This window comes from Vipera berus (genome assembly GCF_964194415.1).
Source record: "Vipera berus genome assembly, chromosome: 2".
In the NCBI taxonomy this organism is placed as follows: domain Eukaryota; kingdom Metazoa; phylum Chordata; class Lepidosauria; order Squamata; family Viperidae; genus Vipera; species Vipera berus.
The window spans coordinates 284626037-284645805 of NC_138203.1; the positions used below are offsets into that span (position 1 = coordinate 284626037).

The window sequence follows — 19769 nt, forward strand, 5'->3', positions numbered from 1 at the left end:
CAGTCTTTTCTTAAAAAACTTCAGTGATGAAGACCCACAATGTCTGAAGCGCAATGGTGGTTCATTATTGGAGGTTTTTAAGTAGAGACTGGACAGTCACTTGTCTGAAATGGTGTAGGATCTTCTGCTTGAGCAAGGGGCTGGACTAGAAGACCTCCAAGGTCTCTGCCAGCTCTATTCTGATTCTGATTCTGATTCTGATTCTGATTCTGATTCTGATTCTGATTCTTATTATTATTATTATTATTATTATTATTATTATTATTATTATTATTATTATTATTATTATTATTATTATTATTATTATTATTATTATTATTATTTATTAAATTTATATACCGCCCTTCTCCCGGAGGACTCAGGGCGGTGAACAGGGCATATAAATAGAAATACAAAAGTTAAAAAAGGATTAAATAATTGCCCAATTAAAACAATCACAATATAAAACCCATTAAAACCCTAACGTTCCCCCATCAGGCCAGGCCAGCTTGTTCAAATAAATGGGTCTTTAGCCCGTGCCGGAAGGAGCGAAGATCCGGTGCCGTCCGGAGCTCAACCGGCAGTTGGTTCCATAAAGCCGGGGCGCCCACAGAGAAGGCCCTCCCCCTGGGGGCCACCAGCTGGCATTCTCTGACCGGAGGCACCCTGAGGAGGCCCTCTCTGTGGGAACGTACAGGGCGGAGGGAAGTCGACGCCGGCAGCAGGTGGTCCCCGAGGTATTCTGGACCCATGCCATGTAAGGACTTAAAAACCATCACCAAGACCTTGAACCTCACCTGGAAGACAACTGGTAACCAATGCAGCTCGCGGAGCAAAGGTGTAACATGGGAGTATCGGGAAACTCCCAAGACAACTCTCGCGGCCGCATTCTGTACCAGTTGGAGCCTCCGAGTGGTCTTCAAGGGCAGCCCCATGTAAAGAGCATTGCAGTAGTCCAGACGAGAGGTCACGAGCGCATGAGTGACCGTACACAGGGCATCCCGGTCCAGATAGGGCCACAACTGACGCACCAGGCGAACCTGAGCGAAAGCCCCCTGATTGAACGTTAAAGGGTAGTTCTTAACTTCTCCAGACCCAGCTTTGTTGCCAAGAGCAAAAATTCTTTGGAGGGGAGAAAAAAAGTCTTTACCAACTTTACGGTCGATTTCACTGGGATGTATCCGGATAGCATCTTAATCTGGACAATTAACATGTTAGAAACCCCGCGTTGGCCAGTGTAACTGGGAAACCAAGAAAAGAAAGAAGCCACGTCACATTTTTTTAAAAAGTAAAAATGCACAGCTTAAGGGCGAAACGCTGCATGCAGATTCATAAAAGCTCGGGTGTGCCCTCAGGGCTTCCATCCACTCCCTCCTGGAGTGCAGAACAATGGCTTTTCAAAAGGTGGAGGAGCCACGTTGCGGCCCTCGAACCCTTAGAAGTTGCCCATCCCTGGAGGAGAAGCACTGGCTAAACAGCAAGGATAGGTTCCCTTTGCCCCCATGCATATGCCCACGTGCTCAGGGTTGACCCGTTACCTGACGTTGATAGCAATGTCAAAGGTCTGGTGGGCTTTAGGTTCAGTGGAATCTTGAGGAATTGTTTGCACAAGCAACTTGAATGGCGCCTCCTCCTGGGGTGGGTGGATGTTATACCTCAGGTTGGTCTGAAAAAGAAGCAGCACACTTGTGTCTCTCTCCAAACGACCAGTGGTAAGCGAGAGGCATGGTTACGATTTGAACGCAGAAGGGCCCACAGAGTGGGAGAATCCGTCACTTCGCAAAGGCAGGGAACACAGTCCGGGAACTATTCAACCTACCGCAAATACCTTCAGAATTTGTCCGAAGCGATGCCTCTAAATTTAGTCCCTGCCAGACAGAGGTTCTTTACCCTCAAGGATTTCAGGTGACACAGTTTGTGACCACAAACGTGGTGCTCACAAAAGACTTGGAGATTAACAAACATGGAGCTCCATTCTCCAAGGAGGATTGTGGGAAACCTGAAAGCTATCAAAGAACATTTCTATCTCCTTCCAGTCCAAAATTCTCTTTACTGGTACCTTATTCACGTATGTTCGCCACCATCGCAAACAGGTGCTCTTATGCTTCTGTGGCAACCGAGGATGGCGGTGTTGTCACAACACAGGCTCCGCCACATAATGGCATCAAAACCCAGAAAAGTAAAGGAGGAGCTCGTGCAATACACGTAATATTGCATGGGCTATGGCCACAAAAAAGCCCAAAATTTCTGTTGCTAAGCAAGACAGTCGTTCAGTGAATTTTGCCCCATTTCACAACCTTTCTTGCTGCAGTTGTTAAGTTAGCAACATGGCTGTTAAGTGAATCTGGCTTCCCCATTGACCTCGCTTGTCGCAAAGGGGCATCACGTGACCCCAGGACACCACAACATGGGGCTGCCCTTGAAGACCACTCGGAGGCTTCAACTGGTGCAGAATGCAGCCGCGCGAGTTGTAATGGGGGTCTCCCGATACTCCCATGTAACACCTCTACTCCGCGAGCTGCATTGGCTTCCGGTTGCCCTCCGGGTGAAATTCAAGGTGCTGGTTATTACCTATAAAGCCCTACATGGCCTGGGTCCGGGCTATTTGAGGGAACACCTGCTGCCGGCATCAAACGCCCTTCGCCCAGTGCGCTCCCACAGGGAGGGTCTGCTCAGGGTGCCGCCGGTGAGAGATTGCCGGCGGGTGACACCCAGGGATAGGGCCTTCTCAGTGGGAGCGCCTGCCCTCTGGAACCAGCTGCCGGTGGAGCTGAGGACTGCCCCCGACCTCCGATCATTCCGCCGGGGCCTGAAGACCTGGCTCTTTGAGCTCTCGGGCCCAGGCTGAGGAGAAATTTTTAATTGGGGTTTTAAGTATACAGGGTCAATTTAATATTTTTTAATTTGGTTTTTTTTAACTTTTGTATGGTGGATTTTTTAATTTCCTGTAAACCGCCCTGAGTCCTCAGGGAATAGGGCGGTATATAAATGTAACTAAATAAAATAAACTGTCATAAATATGAGCCAGTTGCCAAGCAGCTGAATTTTGATCACACGACCACAGGGGATGCTGTGATGATCATAAGTGTGAAAAACGGCCATGGGTACACTTTTCAGTGCTGTTGTAACTTCAAATGGTCACTAAATGAATAAATGAAGGTGAATATATGCGTCCCAGGGTAATGTTGCAGGATCCAATCTTGGTCGTTTCCCGGGACCAGAGGCTTTGTATTCCAAGCTTTTGGACTCTCTCTAGCAGAGTGTTTGCTCTTCACTGTGTGGTATCTATAGTGCCTGATGTATGTGACTTTTTTAGATGTTGATTGGGGTGTGTTGATGGCTGGCTTTTAAGTCGTTAGCTTGTTTGCTCAATCACTGTGATTGAAGCCTGAGAAAGCCTCACACTGCAATGATAGCTCACTTTGCACTGAACAAGGAAACACATTCAATTTTGCAGCTACTAAGATTGTTGTATGAGCAGGCACAAAAACAGCCAGGAAAGTGATTGAAGCCTGGGACCCGTCAGTTAACAGGAGTGCTGATTTACCACCAGCCTACCAAGTACTTAGAAGGTGATGGCTGGGCAGCAGAAGCAAACAACAGCCAAAGACTTAAAAGCCAGCCATCAACACACCCCAATCAACATCTAAAAAGCCACTTACAACAGGCACTATAAATACCACACACTCTGCTGGAGAGAAGTTGCCTGAAGATGGGCTCCAGCACGAGTCCGAAAGCTCAGAAGACAAAACCTCTGGTCCCAGTGACCGACCCAGATTGGATCCTGAAACTAAATTGGATACAATAGAATAACAGAGTTGGAAGGAACCTTGGAGGTCTTCTAGTCCAACTCCCTGCTTAGGCAGGAAACCCTACACCATTTCAAACAAATGGCTGTCCAATCTCTTCTTAAAAACTTCAGTGTTGGATCATTCACAACTTCTGGAGGCAGGTTGTTCCACTAATTAATTGTTCTCACTGTCAGGAAATTCCTCCTTAGTTCTAGGTTGCTTCTCTCTTTGGTTAATTTCCATCCGTTGCTTCTTGTCCTGCCTTCTGGTGCTTTGGAGAATAGCTTGACTCCCTCTTCTTCATGGCAGCCCCTGAGATACTGGAAGACTGCTATCATGTCACCCCAAGACCTTCTCTTTGTTAAACTAGACATACGCAATTCAAGCAACCATTCTTTACATACAAATGAATGGTGGTAAGTCAAGGACTATCTGTATACCATTTCAATCTGTCCAAGCAATCTTTATTGGCAATGGAAAGCAATTTCCTTCTTCAGTGGCTGACCCAGGACACTCACCTGCATAAAGATGCAACCGGTGACCTCAGCCGCATAGTCCCCTGGCACTTGGGGCAGATCCTGGCACTGGAGCAGCAGAGAGTTGGTGCTGTCGACATGGAATTCTGTCAGGACAGCATCTCCTGAACTCAAGGTCACTCTGGCGTCAACGCCATCCTTAGAATAAGTAATTGTCCTGTACTGGCAGAGGGCCTGGAGAGCCACCACCGTATCCTGCAAGAGAAAACAAAGCTAGGACATCTCTCTTGGATTGCGCACCTCAGCTGGAATCTTGGGAGTTAAGACTCAGCACATCTGGAGGGCATATCAGGAAAAACATCAGGCCCCCCAAGTTGGTGCAGAGAGTATGGCAACATCTTCCAGTATCCTTTGAAAATCCATAGGGAGGGACTGTACCTGCGTCGAAGAGAATCCTCCATTGGGATTCTGTTGGTGGATCAACCATTTGACAATGGCAGTCGCTGTCGTTAATTCTTCCTGGGACGGGGATGGTTCTTTGGCCACGTAAGCAAGGAGAACGTAGGCGGTCATCTCTATCTCAGCAGAGGGAGCAAGGGGGTGGTAATATGGAAGATTGGGGGTCTTCTTCTGCTTCTCAGGTCTCTCCCAGTGGATGGAGCCATCCTCTTCAGAAAGAGAATGAAGGGTTGTAGCATTGGGTTGCCCCATCGAGGCAGCACCATTGGTCAAGTACCTTTGGCATCTCAAGGACATATTGTTCTATTTATCAGAATAACAGAGTTGGAAAGAACCTTGGAGGTCTTCTAGTCCAACCCCCTGCTCAAGCAGAAGCTCCTATACCATTCCAGGCAAACGGCTGTCCAATCTCTTCTTAGAAGTCTCCACTGATGGAGCACCCACAAGCCGTTCCACTGGTTTATTGTTCATTGAGTAACTCTCCAATTTTTTTATCATTTGTTAACCCAGCATGTAGACCAGACCAGGAAATCAACTCCTCAGGAAGGCTAAAACTATCTGTATTGAGATTGGCTCCAATAACATAATCTGATGATGCTACTACTGTATTTCATGAAAAATAAGAGCCAGCCGGAAAATAAGCCCTGGCATGGTTTTACAGGATGCTCATAATATAAGCCCTACCCCCAAAATAAACCCTCATTGTCAGCCAGACAAACGCATTTAGCATGTCCGTTGCAACATATAACGGGCGTATTGAATGATAAAATAATACCATTAATATATCATTAAATATAAATAAATAATATTATTGAAATTAATACTTAAAGCAAGACCTCACCTGAAAATAAGCACTAATGCATCTTTTGGAGCAAAAATTAATACAAGACTCAGTCTTATCTTCGGGGGAAATATGGGTGGTTTGGTCATGAAATGTCAGCAAGAAAACCACCAAGCTCAGAGAGCACCAAAGACCCCCATAATTGTACTGGACCTTCTCCCCTTCTTATATCCAGTGAATCAGGGCAGCATCTAGATTTCAAGTATGATCCCGAGGGGATAACTGCTATCTCGGGGGCCATCCGGCACATCCCACCTCCATTTTTAGCTTCAGGTGGTCCCTGGTGATTCCACCCTCCAGACCAGTTCAGGAGGGTTTTAAATGGCGCTCAAACCATCGGACAGTGGCCATCATCCCAAAGACCTCCGTCGGGGGGGAAGCTCGCTGATCTAATAGATGGGCAGGTGGGGGTCAGCAGCCTGAGCTTCGGATGGCCCAAAATCTCCAATCCTTTCACCGCGGCCTCAAAACACTCCTTTTCCACCAGGCTGACCTGGACTGACAGGCATTTTAATTAATTATATTTAGAATTTTTAATTTATTTTTAGTTTTTAATTTTAATTTATTGCACAGATGATTTTAATTTTATTTTTATCTTAATTTCTGTACTTATTATATGTTTTGTTGTTAGCCGCCCTGAGTCCTTCGGGAGATAGGGCAGGATATAAATCCCATCAATTAATAAATAAATAAATAAATTTGCTCAAACTGCTTCAAACTGTTGTCTCATGGTTCTGGACTTTAAAAAAAAATGTTTCAGTTCCTTTTACCCTTAGTAATGATTCTAGCCTATGTCCATCAAGATTATCCTTCTTATTCTCTGCGTTGTCCACCCCTTTCCCCAAACCTTAGATCTTCTTAATAGAGGATCAGAGGGTCTTGCTATAATGCCAAGTGTTACTAGGATAAGGTAAAGGTAAAGGTTCCACCGCACATGCGTGCTAGTCGTTTCCAACTCTAGGGGCCAGTGCTCATCTCCGTTTCAAAGCCGAAGAGCCAGCGCTTGTCCGAGGACATCTCCGTGGTCATGTGGCCGGCATGACTGGACGCCAAAGGTGCACGGAACGCTGTAACCTTCCCACCGGAGTGGTCCCTATTTTTCTACTTGCATTTTTATGTGCTTTCAAACTGCTAGGTTGGCAGAAGCTGGGACGAGTAACAGGCGCTCACTTTGTTACGCGGCACTCGGGATTCGACCCACCAAACTGCCAACCTTCTGATCGACAGGCTCAGCGTCCTAACCCACTGAGCCACTTTTAGTGAAAAGCAGATTAAGAAGATTATGGATAAATACAGGTAGCCCTCAACGTATGGCCACCACTGAACCCCAAATGTACATTGTTAAGTGAGACCTTTGTTAAGTGAGTTTTGCCCCATTTTTACGACTTTTCTTGCCACAGTTGTTAAGTGAATTGTTTCAGTTGGTAAGCTAGTAACCTGGTCGTTAAGTGAACCTGGCTTCCCCACTGAATTTGAAAGTCGTATATGGGGATCACAGGATCCCACGACACAGCAACGATCATAAATAGGAACCTGTTGCCAAGCACCTGAATTTTGATCTCGTGATCACGGGGATGCTGCAAAGGGTCATAACTGTGAAAAACGCTCAGAAATTACTTTTTTCTGTGCTGTTGTAACTTTGAACAGTCACTAAAAAAAGTTGTAAGTCGAGGACTACCTGTAAAAAGAAATGTAACATGCAGGGGGGCATGTTATGGAATTCATGCGTAAATTCCATAAGTTTATTCTTTTGGCTGAAGCTGAAGTTTGGGGCAAACCGAAGTACCTGCAAGGAAATGGTCAAAATTGCTAAAATGCATGCGTAAAAAAAAAGAGAGTAGGACTTCAATCGCACCGATGTGACTACCATCTTGACTTTTTTTGACCTCCTTCCCATAGTCCTCGACCTATGACCCTAACTGAGCCCAAAATTTCCATCGCAAAGAGAGACAGTTGTTAAGTGATTTTTTTTTGGTCCCATTTAACAACTTTCCTTGCCACAATTTTATTATTTTTTATTTATTTTAATTCCATTTATATCCCGCCCTTCTCCGAAGACTCAGGGCGGCTTACAAGCTTAGCAGTAGCCTTCATTCTATGTATATGCCTGCTTATTAGGGCTTTCACACACACACACCCAAGCGGCATTATTACAAAGTCAGCTTAATTGCCCCCAACAATCTGGGTCCTCATTTTACCTACCTCGGAAGGATGGAAGGCTGAGTCAACCTTGAGCCTGGTGGGACTCGAACCTGCAATAATTGCAGGCAGCTGGTGTTACTTAAGGAGGCATTAGCCCACTGCTCCACCAAGGCTCTCTTATTAACTGAATCACTGCAGTTGTTCAGTTAGTGACCCAGTTGTTAAGGGAATCAGGCTTCTCGTTTTGACTTTGCTTGCCAGAAGGTTGCAAAAGGGGATCACGTGACACACACCCCGCCGGGACCTTGTAACTGTCATAAACGTGAGCTAGTTGCCGAGCGACCAAATTTTGATCACGTGACCATGGGGATGCTGCAACAGTTGCAAGCGTGGGAAATGGTTAATAGGTCACTTTTTTCTTTGCCGTTGTAATTTTGAACGGTAACTACATGAACGGCTGTAAGTCCAGGACTACTTGTATGTGAAATGGCTGGCTATATAAATTTAATAAATAAGCAGCAGAGCACCAGAAGAAGCCAAACTCCACAAACGTCCGACACAGAACGCATCCTGCACAACAGCCTGAGCATCATGCGTCCACCTTGCCTCAAGCGCACGCTTCTTACCTTCCTTCACAGCGAGCTTTTGAAGCGACTCCAACATCGCTTGCCTCCTCTCCTCATTCCCTGCCAAAGTGAAGGCATATGCCAGCAGAGCCCGGGAGTAAATGTGGATCTCTTCCGCCTGAGAGGCCATCTCCAGGAAATGCAAGGCATTTCGTACCAAAATGTGCTGCCGAGGGTGAGAAACATAAGGCGGGCAATTGTAGCCGCTGACAAAAACTTGATGGGTTCACAAAGTCTGGTTCAATTTGGATCCAGGCCTTGTGTCATTCCTCCATCTGAGCCTGAACCTGAGAAGGAAATGGAGCTGGAACAGGACCCTATGGAGGCCGAGGGACAGGTGTCTGTGGCTTCAGAGGACTGTGGGGAAGAGCAGGCCGAGGTAAGGCCAGGGCCTTTCAGGTTTGGGACAGGGGAGACAAGAGCTCAGGTGAGGAGCAAGGCCCACCCCCACCTGATCCTACAGCACGGAGAGTGGAAAGAAGGAGGGAACAACGCAGGCAGGCTCAATTGCTCGGGAGGACAGCATCCTGCCCCACTCCGCAAGGCACACCTGGGGATTGAGATTTAAGGAGACGCTGCGGGGTGGGGCATTTGTTGGGAACAAACATTGAATCCTGGGAGGGTTGTGTATTGTTGCTCTTGTTCTATGCCTTCTGTTTGGAAAACCTGGACACGTTGACTACCCGACTAGCTGACCATGTGGATTGAACGTTTTTATGACCTCGGACTGTATTTCGGATTCTCTCTTTGAAAACGACTCAGGCAAGCTGGGATTCAAATGGACTCGTTAAGTTTATGTTTTCTTCTTTGTTATCTATATGGCCTTTACATTCCTATACTAATCAGGCTGTATTGAAACTGCTTTCAGCCAGTGTCAGCTGAGAGGTGCGTGTGTATGTGTGTGTGTTCTACTGTTGGAGACTTGCCAGCAAACGGAGCATTGGGAGGAAATTTGCAGCAATTAAAGAACTGTTTACATTGCCAAATCACTGCATTGCCTTTGTGCTGTGCCCTGGGTCATCACACCTTTCTCACTCCCTGCCCATAATTCTGCAGGAAACAAGTTCAGCAGGACCATTTCACATTCTGCCTGGGGTATAGCTAAATGCCAGTGACTATGTCGATTCTCAGTCACCTAGGTCAGGGGTCCCCGACCTGTGGGCTGCAGCCGTCTACCAGGCTGCAGCCTTTTGGCCACTGGGCTGCGTGAGTGGCTGGCCAAATGGGCATGTATGGGCATGTATGCACGTGCATGCACAGCCCCACTTGTGCGAGCATCATCACAAGGGTTGCATTGCTGGCTGAGGAATTCTGGGAATTGGAATCCACAAATCTGAAAGTTGCCAGGTTTAGAGACCCCTTGTTTATTTTATTGTTCACACTCTTTTCAAGTCTTCCTTTTCATTCTTGGAAGCTGCCTAGAATAGACCCCCGGCGAGACACATGGCAAATAAATTTAGCAAGTAATAATTTCCTTGGCCAGAAGATAGTAATGGTTTGCCCTGAAATAATTCAGAGGGTGTTTACTTACTGTGTGAGGCAGAGGCATTTCCAGCAAAGCTATGGTGATATAGGTCGAAAGAGAAACCTTATCATCGACCCCACCCTGGAAGAAGGGAGACAGGCAGATATCAGCCCTTTTGTCATCTTTCTAGCCCTCTTTACAAAATCAGTATCCCATCACACTCACACAAAAGCAGGATGTGTTTCCCCCCTCCCCCAGCCTATGCATATTCTGGATGCTTCCATCCAAGGGAAGATGTGTCAACATTTCCAACCTCCATTGACATTGAGCCAAAGTGGCACTGTGGTTAGAATGCAGTGTTATAGGTTGACTCTGCCCACTGCAGTTCGATGCTGACCGGCTCAAGGTTGACTCAGCCTTCCATCCTTCCGAGGTTCGGAAATGAGGACCCAGATTGTTGGGGGCAAGAGGCTGACTCTGTAAACCACTGTGAGAGGGCTGTAAAGCGCCACGAAGTGGTATATAAATCTAAGTGCTATGCTATTTCTACTCATTCCATGTCTCCTTTGCCCTTTGCTGAAGCTTCATCTTATTTTAGGCAGTATAACTCTCCATTTCTGCCTTCTGGTACGGCCTTCTACCACTTCCCCAATTGCTCATAATCAAAACCTTGATGCTTAAAGAAGAGGCAATGTGGCTAAGTGAGTTAAGGCCATTTGCTAAGCCACAAGGGGGCAGCAAAGGGGGTGCAGAAATTGCACCCCCTTTGTTTCCAACCTAGTGGTCATTGGGAACTTTTCAGCCCACATATGATGGCCCTAAACTAAAGGATAGTCTTGGAGTAAGAGAGGACTAACCCAGTCATTGCAATAAAAAAAGTAGAAAAGAAAAACCTGCTCTATGCAAATATTGCATTTTGCACAATCACATTGGTAGGGGTCAGGGGTCAACTTTAAGACTTGTGGGCTTCAACTTTTCTCAGAATTGCCTAGTCGTCATGGCTGGTTGGGAAATTTTTGGCGTTGGAAGTCCACAAGTCTTAAAGTTGCTAAGTTTGGAGACCCCTGTTGTAGCTCATTAGACTATGCAAAATTTATCCCCAATGTGAGAACATGATCATTTCCAGCCCGATTGGCAACTCCAATCTTGTCAACAGGTCTCCCAGCAAATTACCATCCTATTTTAAAACTGTTATTCCAATCTAGGGGAAGATCAGGCAGAAATTATCAAAAGGTAATCAGGACTATATTGATCAGCATGATAGAAAAGTGAACAGAATGGAACTGAATTAAGGAGGGAGGGAGGGAGGAAGGGTGGTATCACCATGAGTTGGGTGGTTTTATAAGTTTTCTTAATAAATAAAAATAAAAATATTAAATAAAATTAACATAATAAAATTAAAAATAAAACAATATAATAACAATAATAACAATAATAAATATAATAATAATTAATAAATAATAATAATAATAATAATAATAATAATAATAATAATAATAATAATAAAAGTAAAAGTAAAATAATCATAAAATATCAGACCTGTCAATTACAAGTGCAAGAAACAGATGGAAACCAGGTCTTCCATCTCAACTGTGAATCGCAGTTCACAGCTTGTTGCACAACTCTGAGCACATAAATTTGAACACTGTTTTCACTATATGTAGGGTTTGATGCACTGCAATCTCTAGAATTCTTCCATAATGGCTTCTCATCTTTGCTACAATAAAAAGCAGTTGTTAAAAAGTTCCCAGAATATTGTTTATCCGTTGAATTGTTTTCTGGTCTGAAAGAAGCTTGACACTGACCTCATTTCCACCAAAACCACACTCAAAACTATCACCCAACAGATATTCCCCCCCCCCACCTCCATACCTTTAGTGCGTTGTTCAGCAGAGACCCTCTTTTTAGGAAGGACCCATCTTCCTGCTGCCTCAGTGCCAGTGAAGTCTGAGCATCAGTGATGTGATTTGGGTTCACGTAGATGGAGGAGGCCGCCTGGCTGAAACTCTTCAGCACAAAAGCTGTCAACCTACAAGATAGCCCAGAATGTAAGAGAGCTTTCATTTTTCTTTGTATCAACTTTTCTAGTGTAAAGTCTTCTTCAGAATGAGGCCTTCTTGGTCCACAAAGAATCATTTCCTTCACATGGAACAAGGAAAACCATTCCTGGAGGACCATCTTGGAAGATCTGATTTTTTTCCTGATTTTCCTATTCCAAGGGCTACCAAGTGCTTTTAGCTTTTGTTGTTAGTGAGAAGGGGAGAGGAGCAGCCACGCTGAGCATTATTTTTTCATACAACAAAGAAATCTTACCAGGTATTTCCTTCCGCCGAGCTGCTTTCTCCAAAAGTGCTGTAGGAACCATCAGAATGTTTGTAGTTCAGTTGCCTTTGATAGCCTGAAGCAGAAGATGAACATGAGTGGTGGGCAAAGAGGCATGCGCAAATCCCCTTTCAACTCCAATTCAACGAGCTTCTTCAACTTTCTAAGCCAATTTGTTTCCAAAATGGGATTAAACCAGGCAGAGCTGGTTGATGGCCAGAGATCCCCTCCCAAAAAAAACTACAACTTAACCATTAGCTGTTGTGCTTGCCTACAGCTTCTTTTCCCAATAAATAGCACTTCCCTATGAGAGTGTACAAATTTCAAAATAACTGTTGGATGCACTCCTTTCCAACTGGATCCATTTCTCCTTATATTTATAATTTGTTCTCTGGCCATTTGTCAGCTGCTATAGGATAACCCAGAGTGAGTAACACAGTGAGCGCCTGTTACTCATCCCAGCTTCTGCCAGCCTAGCAGTTTGAAAGCACGTAAAAATGCAAGTAGAAAAATAGGGACCACTATGGTGGGAAGGTAACAGCGTTCCGTGCGCCTTTGGCATCTAGTCATGCCGGCCACATGACCACGGAGACATTCTCGGACAAGCGCTGGCTCTTCGGCTTTGAAACGGAGATGAGCACCGCCCCCTAGAGTTGGGAACGACAAGCACGCATGTGCGGGGGAACATTTACCTTTACCTTTATAGGATGACCCAAGGGAAAGGTATTTGGTTGCCCCTCTCTTTCTGAACAGTTGAAGAGTTCCAGTGTGACTCAGCCAATGAAACCTGACCTAATTTACAAGGTCCTTAATCAATAAATATCTATGGAGATTCTCAAGTGATCCAGGTCATAGTTGTCCCAAAAATGCTTTTTCATGAGGTAGCTGGACATTCTTGTTTTTCTTTGAAGATGTTTCTCTTCTCATCCAAGAAGCTTCTTCAGCTCTGATTGGATAGTGGGGAATGGAAGGATTCTGAAAACAGCAAAGTTCACATTTTGGACAGAGAGGACCGCTGGTTTGAAAGAGGGATCAAAGAGGCCATCTATGCTAAATTGAACAGCCCTCTCTCAACAGAGGGGGAGGGATACGACATTGTCTATCTCCAGTCTACAACACAGTCCTTTCAACAGTTCCAAGAAGGCTCCACACCCATTTGCACTAAGGTGACCCTGAGGACACAGATAAACCTCCAGGTGGCCTTAACAACTCTAAAAGAATGCAAATAACCAGCTGTCTGCAAGGAGTATAAGTCTTTCTATTCCCCACCATCTAGTCAGAGCTGAAGAAGCTTCTTGGATAAGGTGAAATGTCTTCAAAGAAAAAGAAGAAAGTACACTTGCCTTGTGAAAAAGCATCTTTGGGACAACTATCAATATCCTTAATCAATAAAAGGAAAGGTTTCCCCTGCCCAGTCACGTCTGACTCTAGAGCCATGGTGGCGAACCTATGGCATGCGTGCCACAGGAGGCATGCAGAGCCCTCTCTGTGGGCATGAGTGCTGTTGCTCCAGTCCTAGGCCTTTAGCTGGGTTTTATAAAACCTTTTTAGTTATTTATTTATTTATTTATTGATGGGATTTATATCCCGCCCTATCTCCCGAAGGACTCAGGGCGGCTAACAACAAAACATATAATAAGTACAGAAATCAAGATAAAAATAAAATTGAAATCATCTGTGCAATAAATTAAAATTAAAGAATTAAAAATAAATTAAAAATTCTAAATATAAATTAATTAAAATGCCTGTCAGTCCAGGTCAGCCTGGTGGAACAGGAGTGTTTTGAGGCCGCGGCAAAAGGATTGGAGGTTTTGGGCCATCCGAAGCTCAGGGGGGAGCTGATTCCATAGGGCTGGCGCTCCCACAGAGAAGGCCCTCCCCCTGGGGGTCGCCAGCCGACATTGCCTAGCTGACGGTACCCTGAGGAGGCCTTCTCTGTGTGAGCGTACTGGACGATGGGAATTCGTTCCCGGCAGCAGATGGTCCTGCAAGTATCCCGGACCTAAGCCATGTAGGGCTTTAAAGGTAAGTACCAGCACCTTAAATCTCACCCGGAGGGCAACTGGTAGCCAATGCAGCTCACGCAGGAGGGGTGTAATATGGGAGTATCGGGGTGCTCCCATCACAACCCGTGCAGCTGCATTCTGCACCAGCTGAAGCCTCCAGGTGGTCTTCAAGGGCAGCCCCATGTAGAGAGCATTACAGTAATCAATACGGGAGGTGACGAGTGCGTGGGTGACTGTACGTAGGGCATCTCGGTCCAAAAAGGGGCGCAATTGGTATATAAGACAAATCTGTGCGAATGCCCCCCTAGCCACGACTCCAATAGGCCTCCACTGCCATGTGCAAAAAAAAGTTCAATCAATCAATTTCAACTTCTCGTGGGGAAAAAAAAGATCTAGCACAGTTGGAATGGATTGATTGAACTTTGTAGTCCCACCCAGTCTGCCGTTACCACTGCAGCCACACCTACCCAATTGGCCACGCCCACCCAATGGGCCATGCCCACCCAGCAGCCGACGATACATAAGTGGATTTTAGGTTTTAGTTTGGGCACTCGGTCTCTAAAAGGTTCGCCATCACTGCTCTAGAGGACGGTTTTCTAGCCAAGGAAGCCAGCATTGTCTGAAGACACTTCCATGCTCATGTGGCTAGCATGACTATATGCTGAGGCACACTGAACACTGTTGCCTACCTATTTATCTATACACATTTGTATGCTTCAAACTGCTAAGTCAGCAGGATAAGATAAGATAACCTTTATTATGATTTTTTTTTACTGTGGGCACGCTGGAACACATTAAAAATGAAATTCTGTTGCCCTGCTCTCAGAAGTGTACATATACATAGCATAAATATAAACATGCTATATATTCATACATATGTATATACCTACTCCCTTACATATAAATACCTATAAATATTAATCACTGTCCATCTTGAATATATAGTGGAAAGAAGAAGCTTGAGAGTTCACAAGGTTGATGCCATATGGAACAAAAAGCTGTGACCAAATCTGGATGTTCTGCTTCAGATATCATGAAGCCTCCTCCCAGAAGGTAACAAGGAAAATAAGTTGTGAAGAGAATGTGTAGTGTCCCAGACAATCCTGCGGACCCTACCAGCCTTCCGGTTGACAAGCCCAGAGGCTTAACCACTAGGCCACTGCACCCCTTTCTTAATCAATACCAGTGGCCAATCTGTGGATCAAGCCTGTGGAAATTCCCAACCTCAGTAAGAAAACAAAGAGGGGAGAATTCATGTGAGACTGATCTGGGATGTTTCTCACCTGCCACTAAGTATCCGATGGCCTTGGATTTAATCTCCTTGGTCAGTTGTCCAGTCTTATTGAGATAGTTCAGGATGTAGATATTGGGGGCAAAGAGGGCCATGTTCTGCTCCCCACAGCCGTAGGGCATCTTGAGAAGCTGGTGGAGGTTCTGTATCGCTCCCCCGAGGATGTCTCCTACAGTCGGGAAAGAGGCAGGTGGAAAATAGGGGTAATTAGAAGATTTTGGCATGGGTGTGTTGCAGGTTGGGAAGCTCAAATCCAGAAACTCTGAAGAAGAGACAGATGATTCTGGGGGGAAAAATGACAGTGCAAAACTGTAGAAGAATGGACCTTTAGGAGGATGCCTGTGTGTGTTTCTGGCCATTCCAAGAATATAGTTAAATCAGGAGTCTCCAACCTGTGGGTCGCGAACCCTACTGGGCCATGGCCTAATTGCCACTGGGCTATTGTAAGTGGCTGGCCGATGCACAAGCAGCACCACCTTAGGGGTGTTCATGGCCCCACTTGCACAAGCGTCATCGGGCGTATTCATGAGCCTACTCGCGTGTGTGTCGAGGGCAGTTGTGGCCCCACACGTGCAAGTCTCATGGACGTTCGTGGCCCCACTCATGCGAGCATCATCATGGGCGCTTCTGGCCCACTACAGCATTGCCATGAATAGTGCAGGTGCTCACGTGCCCCCAACACGAAATCACCCCCTCTTCCCCTCTCCCCCCCCAACTGAAAAGGTTGGGGAAACTGTGGTTTAAATGATGTTGCTGATGTAGCTTGTGGAGAGTTGGCAAAAGACATCTAAGCCTGACCTTGTGAGAGCTTGTGTTGCTCATCTCTCAATTACCCAAACTGAGAATTCCAGGTAGAAAGATTTTAAGGCAATCAAGCCAAGGACCATCCAGTTCAGCAATCGGTCCAACAATGGCCAAAGAAGCAGAGTTTGGTAACCCCAGACATTTTAATCAGCAAAGTTTCACTGTGTAGAATAACAGACTATCAGAGTCGGAGGAGACCTCAGAGGTCTTCTACTCCAACCCCCTGCTCAAGCAGGAGACCCGATACCATTTCAGACCAGTGGCTGTCCAGTCTCTTCTTAAAAATCTCTGGTGATGCAGCACCCACAACCTCTGGAGGCAAACCATCCCACTGGTAAAACCACAAAGAAAAAGCTTTGATTTCAGGAGAATTTCTTCACATTGTTAGCTGCCAGCCAGAGGAACAGGCTGCCACATGAAGTAGCAAGTTCTCCTTCACTGGGGAAGGTCTTCAAACAGAGGCTGTCAGAAATGCTGAACTAAAGTTGCACTAAATCATGGGTGTCAAACTCACCGCGTCATGTGACGTGTCGCCACGTATCATGACTTTTTTTTTTTTGCATTGCTGGAGCTGGGCTGGGCGTGACCTCTGTATGATGCAACCGGCCCACCAGCTGGCAGTTTGACACCCCTGCAACTAAATGATCTGTAAGATCCCTTTTGATTTAATAAGGCAGGTGATACTGAGGAGAAGAGGCAGAAGAGGTAGAAGCATAACTTCTACAACACAAAAAGTAGATTAGAGGAAAAAGAAGAGAAGGGAGGGGGGTTTGAAGAGCTAGGAAGAGGGTTCCTATATGTTGTGTAGTGGGTTTCTTGGAAGCAGGAGGTGAGACGAGAGGGTTCAAACAGAAACATTGCTTTATTCAAGTAACAGGAACAGAACTGAATCAGAGGCTTCTTCGCAGCTACTTATATGGTTGGCCACTAGGCGGCGGCCAATAGGTTTAAAGGAACCTATTCCTGCCCCAGAGCCAACCAATGATCGTCCTGGAGACTGCATGTCTGGGCAGCCAGCGACCGTTACACAGACACCCTAATTAAGCTATCTCAAGCAGCATTCAAAGACATGTGAAAACAGTTCAAGTAAAAGGCCCAATACATTACACTATACTTACCAAGTACACAAAAGGTCGCCCTGGCAGAGCCTTCCACAACATTTTCTGGCACCTTCAAAGAAAGAGGTTCTGACTGTGCATCTCCTGGAAGAAAACAGAACTTAGATGGTTTTGGCTGCCATCCCGGGTTTCTATCTTCTCTGGGATGTCCAGAACAAAAAGGGATACAATATAGGAAGCCCTGTTCTGCAACGACACCATTGCACAAGCCCCTCTTTTACTTTTCTGCATTGTGATGCCATTCTGGAGAGGAGCATGTGTTGTGACATCATTGCCATCTTCGGTTGCCACAAAAGGACAGTTGGACATTGACTGCCAGCAAAAAAAACAAGCCAGCCAGCTCTGTTGACATATTTTCTGTGGTAACTGCCAATTACTGGCTGAGAGCAGATCAATTGCAATCTGCTTCTGACTTGATTTCTGCTGGATACACACACACACACACACACACAGATACACACAAACAGGGAGAGACACACACACACAGTGTCTTATTTTTGTATCTGCTGATTTAATTTTTTATAAAAATGGGGAATCAAATTATATCCTTTGTCTTTACTGGGTATAATGTATTTATTTATTTATTTATTTTATTGGATTTGTATACCGCCCTATTCCCATAGGACTCAGGGTGGTTTACAGGGCAGTTAAAACCATGAATACAAAAAATTAAAAACAATTAAAACAAATTAAATTCAAGCCCCAAGAGTAAATCTAAAACCCAGTTAAATTAACAACCCCACAGTCTGGACCAAACAGATCGAAGAGCCAAGTTTTCAGGTCCCGGCGAAATGAGCGAAGGTCGGGGGCAGTCCTAAGTTCTGTGGGTAGTTGGTTCCATAGGGCAGGCGCACCCACAGAGAACGCCCTTCCCCTGGGAATAACCCGCCGGCATTCATTAACTGGCGGTACCCTGAGAAGGCCCTCCCTGTGGGGGCGCACAGGACGATGGGAAGATGATGCCGGCAGCAGGTGTTCCCTTAGATAGTCCGGACCCAAGCCATTTAGGGCTTTATAGGTCATTACCAGCACCTTGAATCTCACCCGGAGGGCAACCGGAAGCCAATGAAGCTCACGGAGAAGAGGTGTTACATGGGAGTATCGGGAAGCTCCCATCAAAACTCGCGCGGCTGAATTCTGCACCAGTTGAATCCTTCGGGTGGTCCTCAAGGGCAGCCCCATGTAGAGAGCGTTGCAGTAGTCTAACCGGGAGGTCACGAGCGCATGAATGACTGTACGTAGAGCATCTCGGTCCAGATAGGGACGCAACTGGCGCACCAGGCGAATCTGGGCAAAAGCCCCCCTGGTCACAGCTCCTATATGATCTTCCAAACTGAGCCGTGAATCCAGGAGGACTCCCAAGTTGCGAGCCCTATCAACGGGGGGTAATACCTCATCCCCTATTGTTAATGATGGAGAAGGCTGGTCAGCCCGAGATGCCGGTATGAACAGCCACTCAGTCTTGTCAGGATTGAGACGAAGTTTGTTTCTCCCCATCCAAACCTGGACCGCCTCCAGGCAACGGGACATCACAGTGAGGGTATCACTGGGTTGGGTCAGGGTGGAAAGAAAAAGTTGGGTATCATCAGCGTACTGGTGATACCCCACCCCGAAACCACGAATGAGCTCACCCAGCGGCTTCATGTAGATGTTGAACAGGAGGGGAGAGAGGACCGACCCCTGAGGGACTCCACAAATGAGAGATCTCGGGGTGGACCTCTGTCCTCCCGTCAACACCGACTGCGAGCGGCCCAGGAGGTAGGAGGAGAACCACTGTAAAATGGTGCCTCCCACTCCCAGCCCCCTGAGACGCCGCAGTAGGATACTATGGTCGATGGTATCAAAAGCCGCTGAAAGGTCTAATAGGACTAGGACAGAGGAACAACCCCTGTCCCGAGCCCGCCAGAGATCATTCACCAGTGCGGCCAATGCCGTCTCTGTGCTATGCCCAGGTCTGAAACCCGATTGGCACGGGTCGAGATAATCAGTTTCCTCCAGGAACAGAGGAAGCTGATGCGCTACCACACTCTCAACAACCTTCGCCAAAAAGCGAAGGTTGGAGACAGGACGATAGTTATTCAAAATCGCTGAGTCCAGGGTGGGCTTCTTGAGGAGGGGCCTCACCACTGCCTCTTTCAAGGCAGAAGGGAAAACACCCTTGCTCAAAGTAGACAGATATATATATTCTAGCCAGTCTCTTTAGCATGTGAGAAGAGAGATGCAGAAACTTCTAGAATCTCTAGAGTGTAAAAAAAAACAACAACCCTCAAACCCTCTAAAACCCATAAATTAAAAGTGGAGCCATTACTTGGTCCTCCGATTTCAATTTCAAGCATTTCCTCCTGTGGTCAAATACACCAAATTTTGATTTTGTCCTACAAATGCTTCCCACCCAGCCAGCAGATTCCTTAGAATACAGAATAGCAGAATTGGAAAAGGACCTTTCCTC

General features: G+C 46.1%; 1 protein-coding gene across 1 annotated transcript in view; it reads right to left on the reverse strand.

Moving 5' to 3' along the window:
• The window catches only part of LOC308661144 (alpha-2-macroglobulin-like), a 104353-nt gene that overhangs the window by 8521 nt on the left and 76063 nt on the right, over positions 1-19769 (reverse strand). The window contains exons 23-32 of the mRNA XM_081315935.1: positions 17321-17404; positions 15391-15567; positions 12093-12177; positions 11652-11808; positions 9846-9920; positions 8315-8480; positions 4685-4914; positions 4289-4501; positions 1518-1645; positions 1130-1220 (exon numbers count right to left, since the gene is read on the reverse strand). Coding sequence (XP_081172061.1) covers positions 1130-1220; positions 1518-1645; positions 4289-4501; positions 4685-4914; positions 8315-8480; positions 9846-9920; positions 11652-11808; positions 12093-12177; positions 15391-15567; positions 17321-17404 — 1406 coding nt within the window. The remainder of the gene's footprint in view (positions 1-1129; positions 1221-1517; positions 1646-4288; positions 4502-4684; positions 4915-8314; positions 8481-9845; positions 9921-11651; positions 11809-12092; positions 12178-15390; positions 15568-17320; positions 17405-19769) is intronic.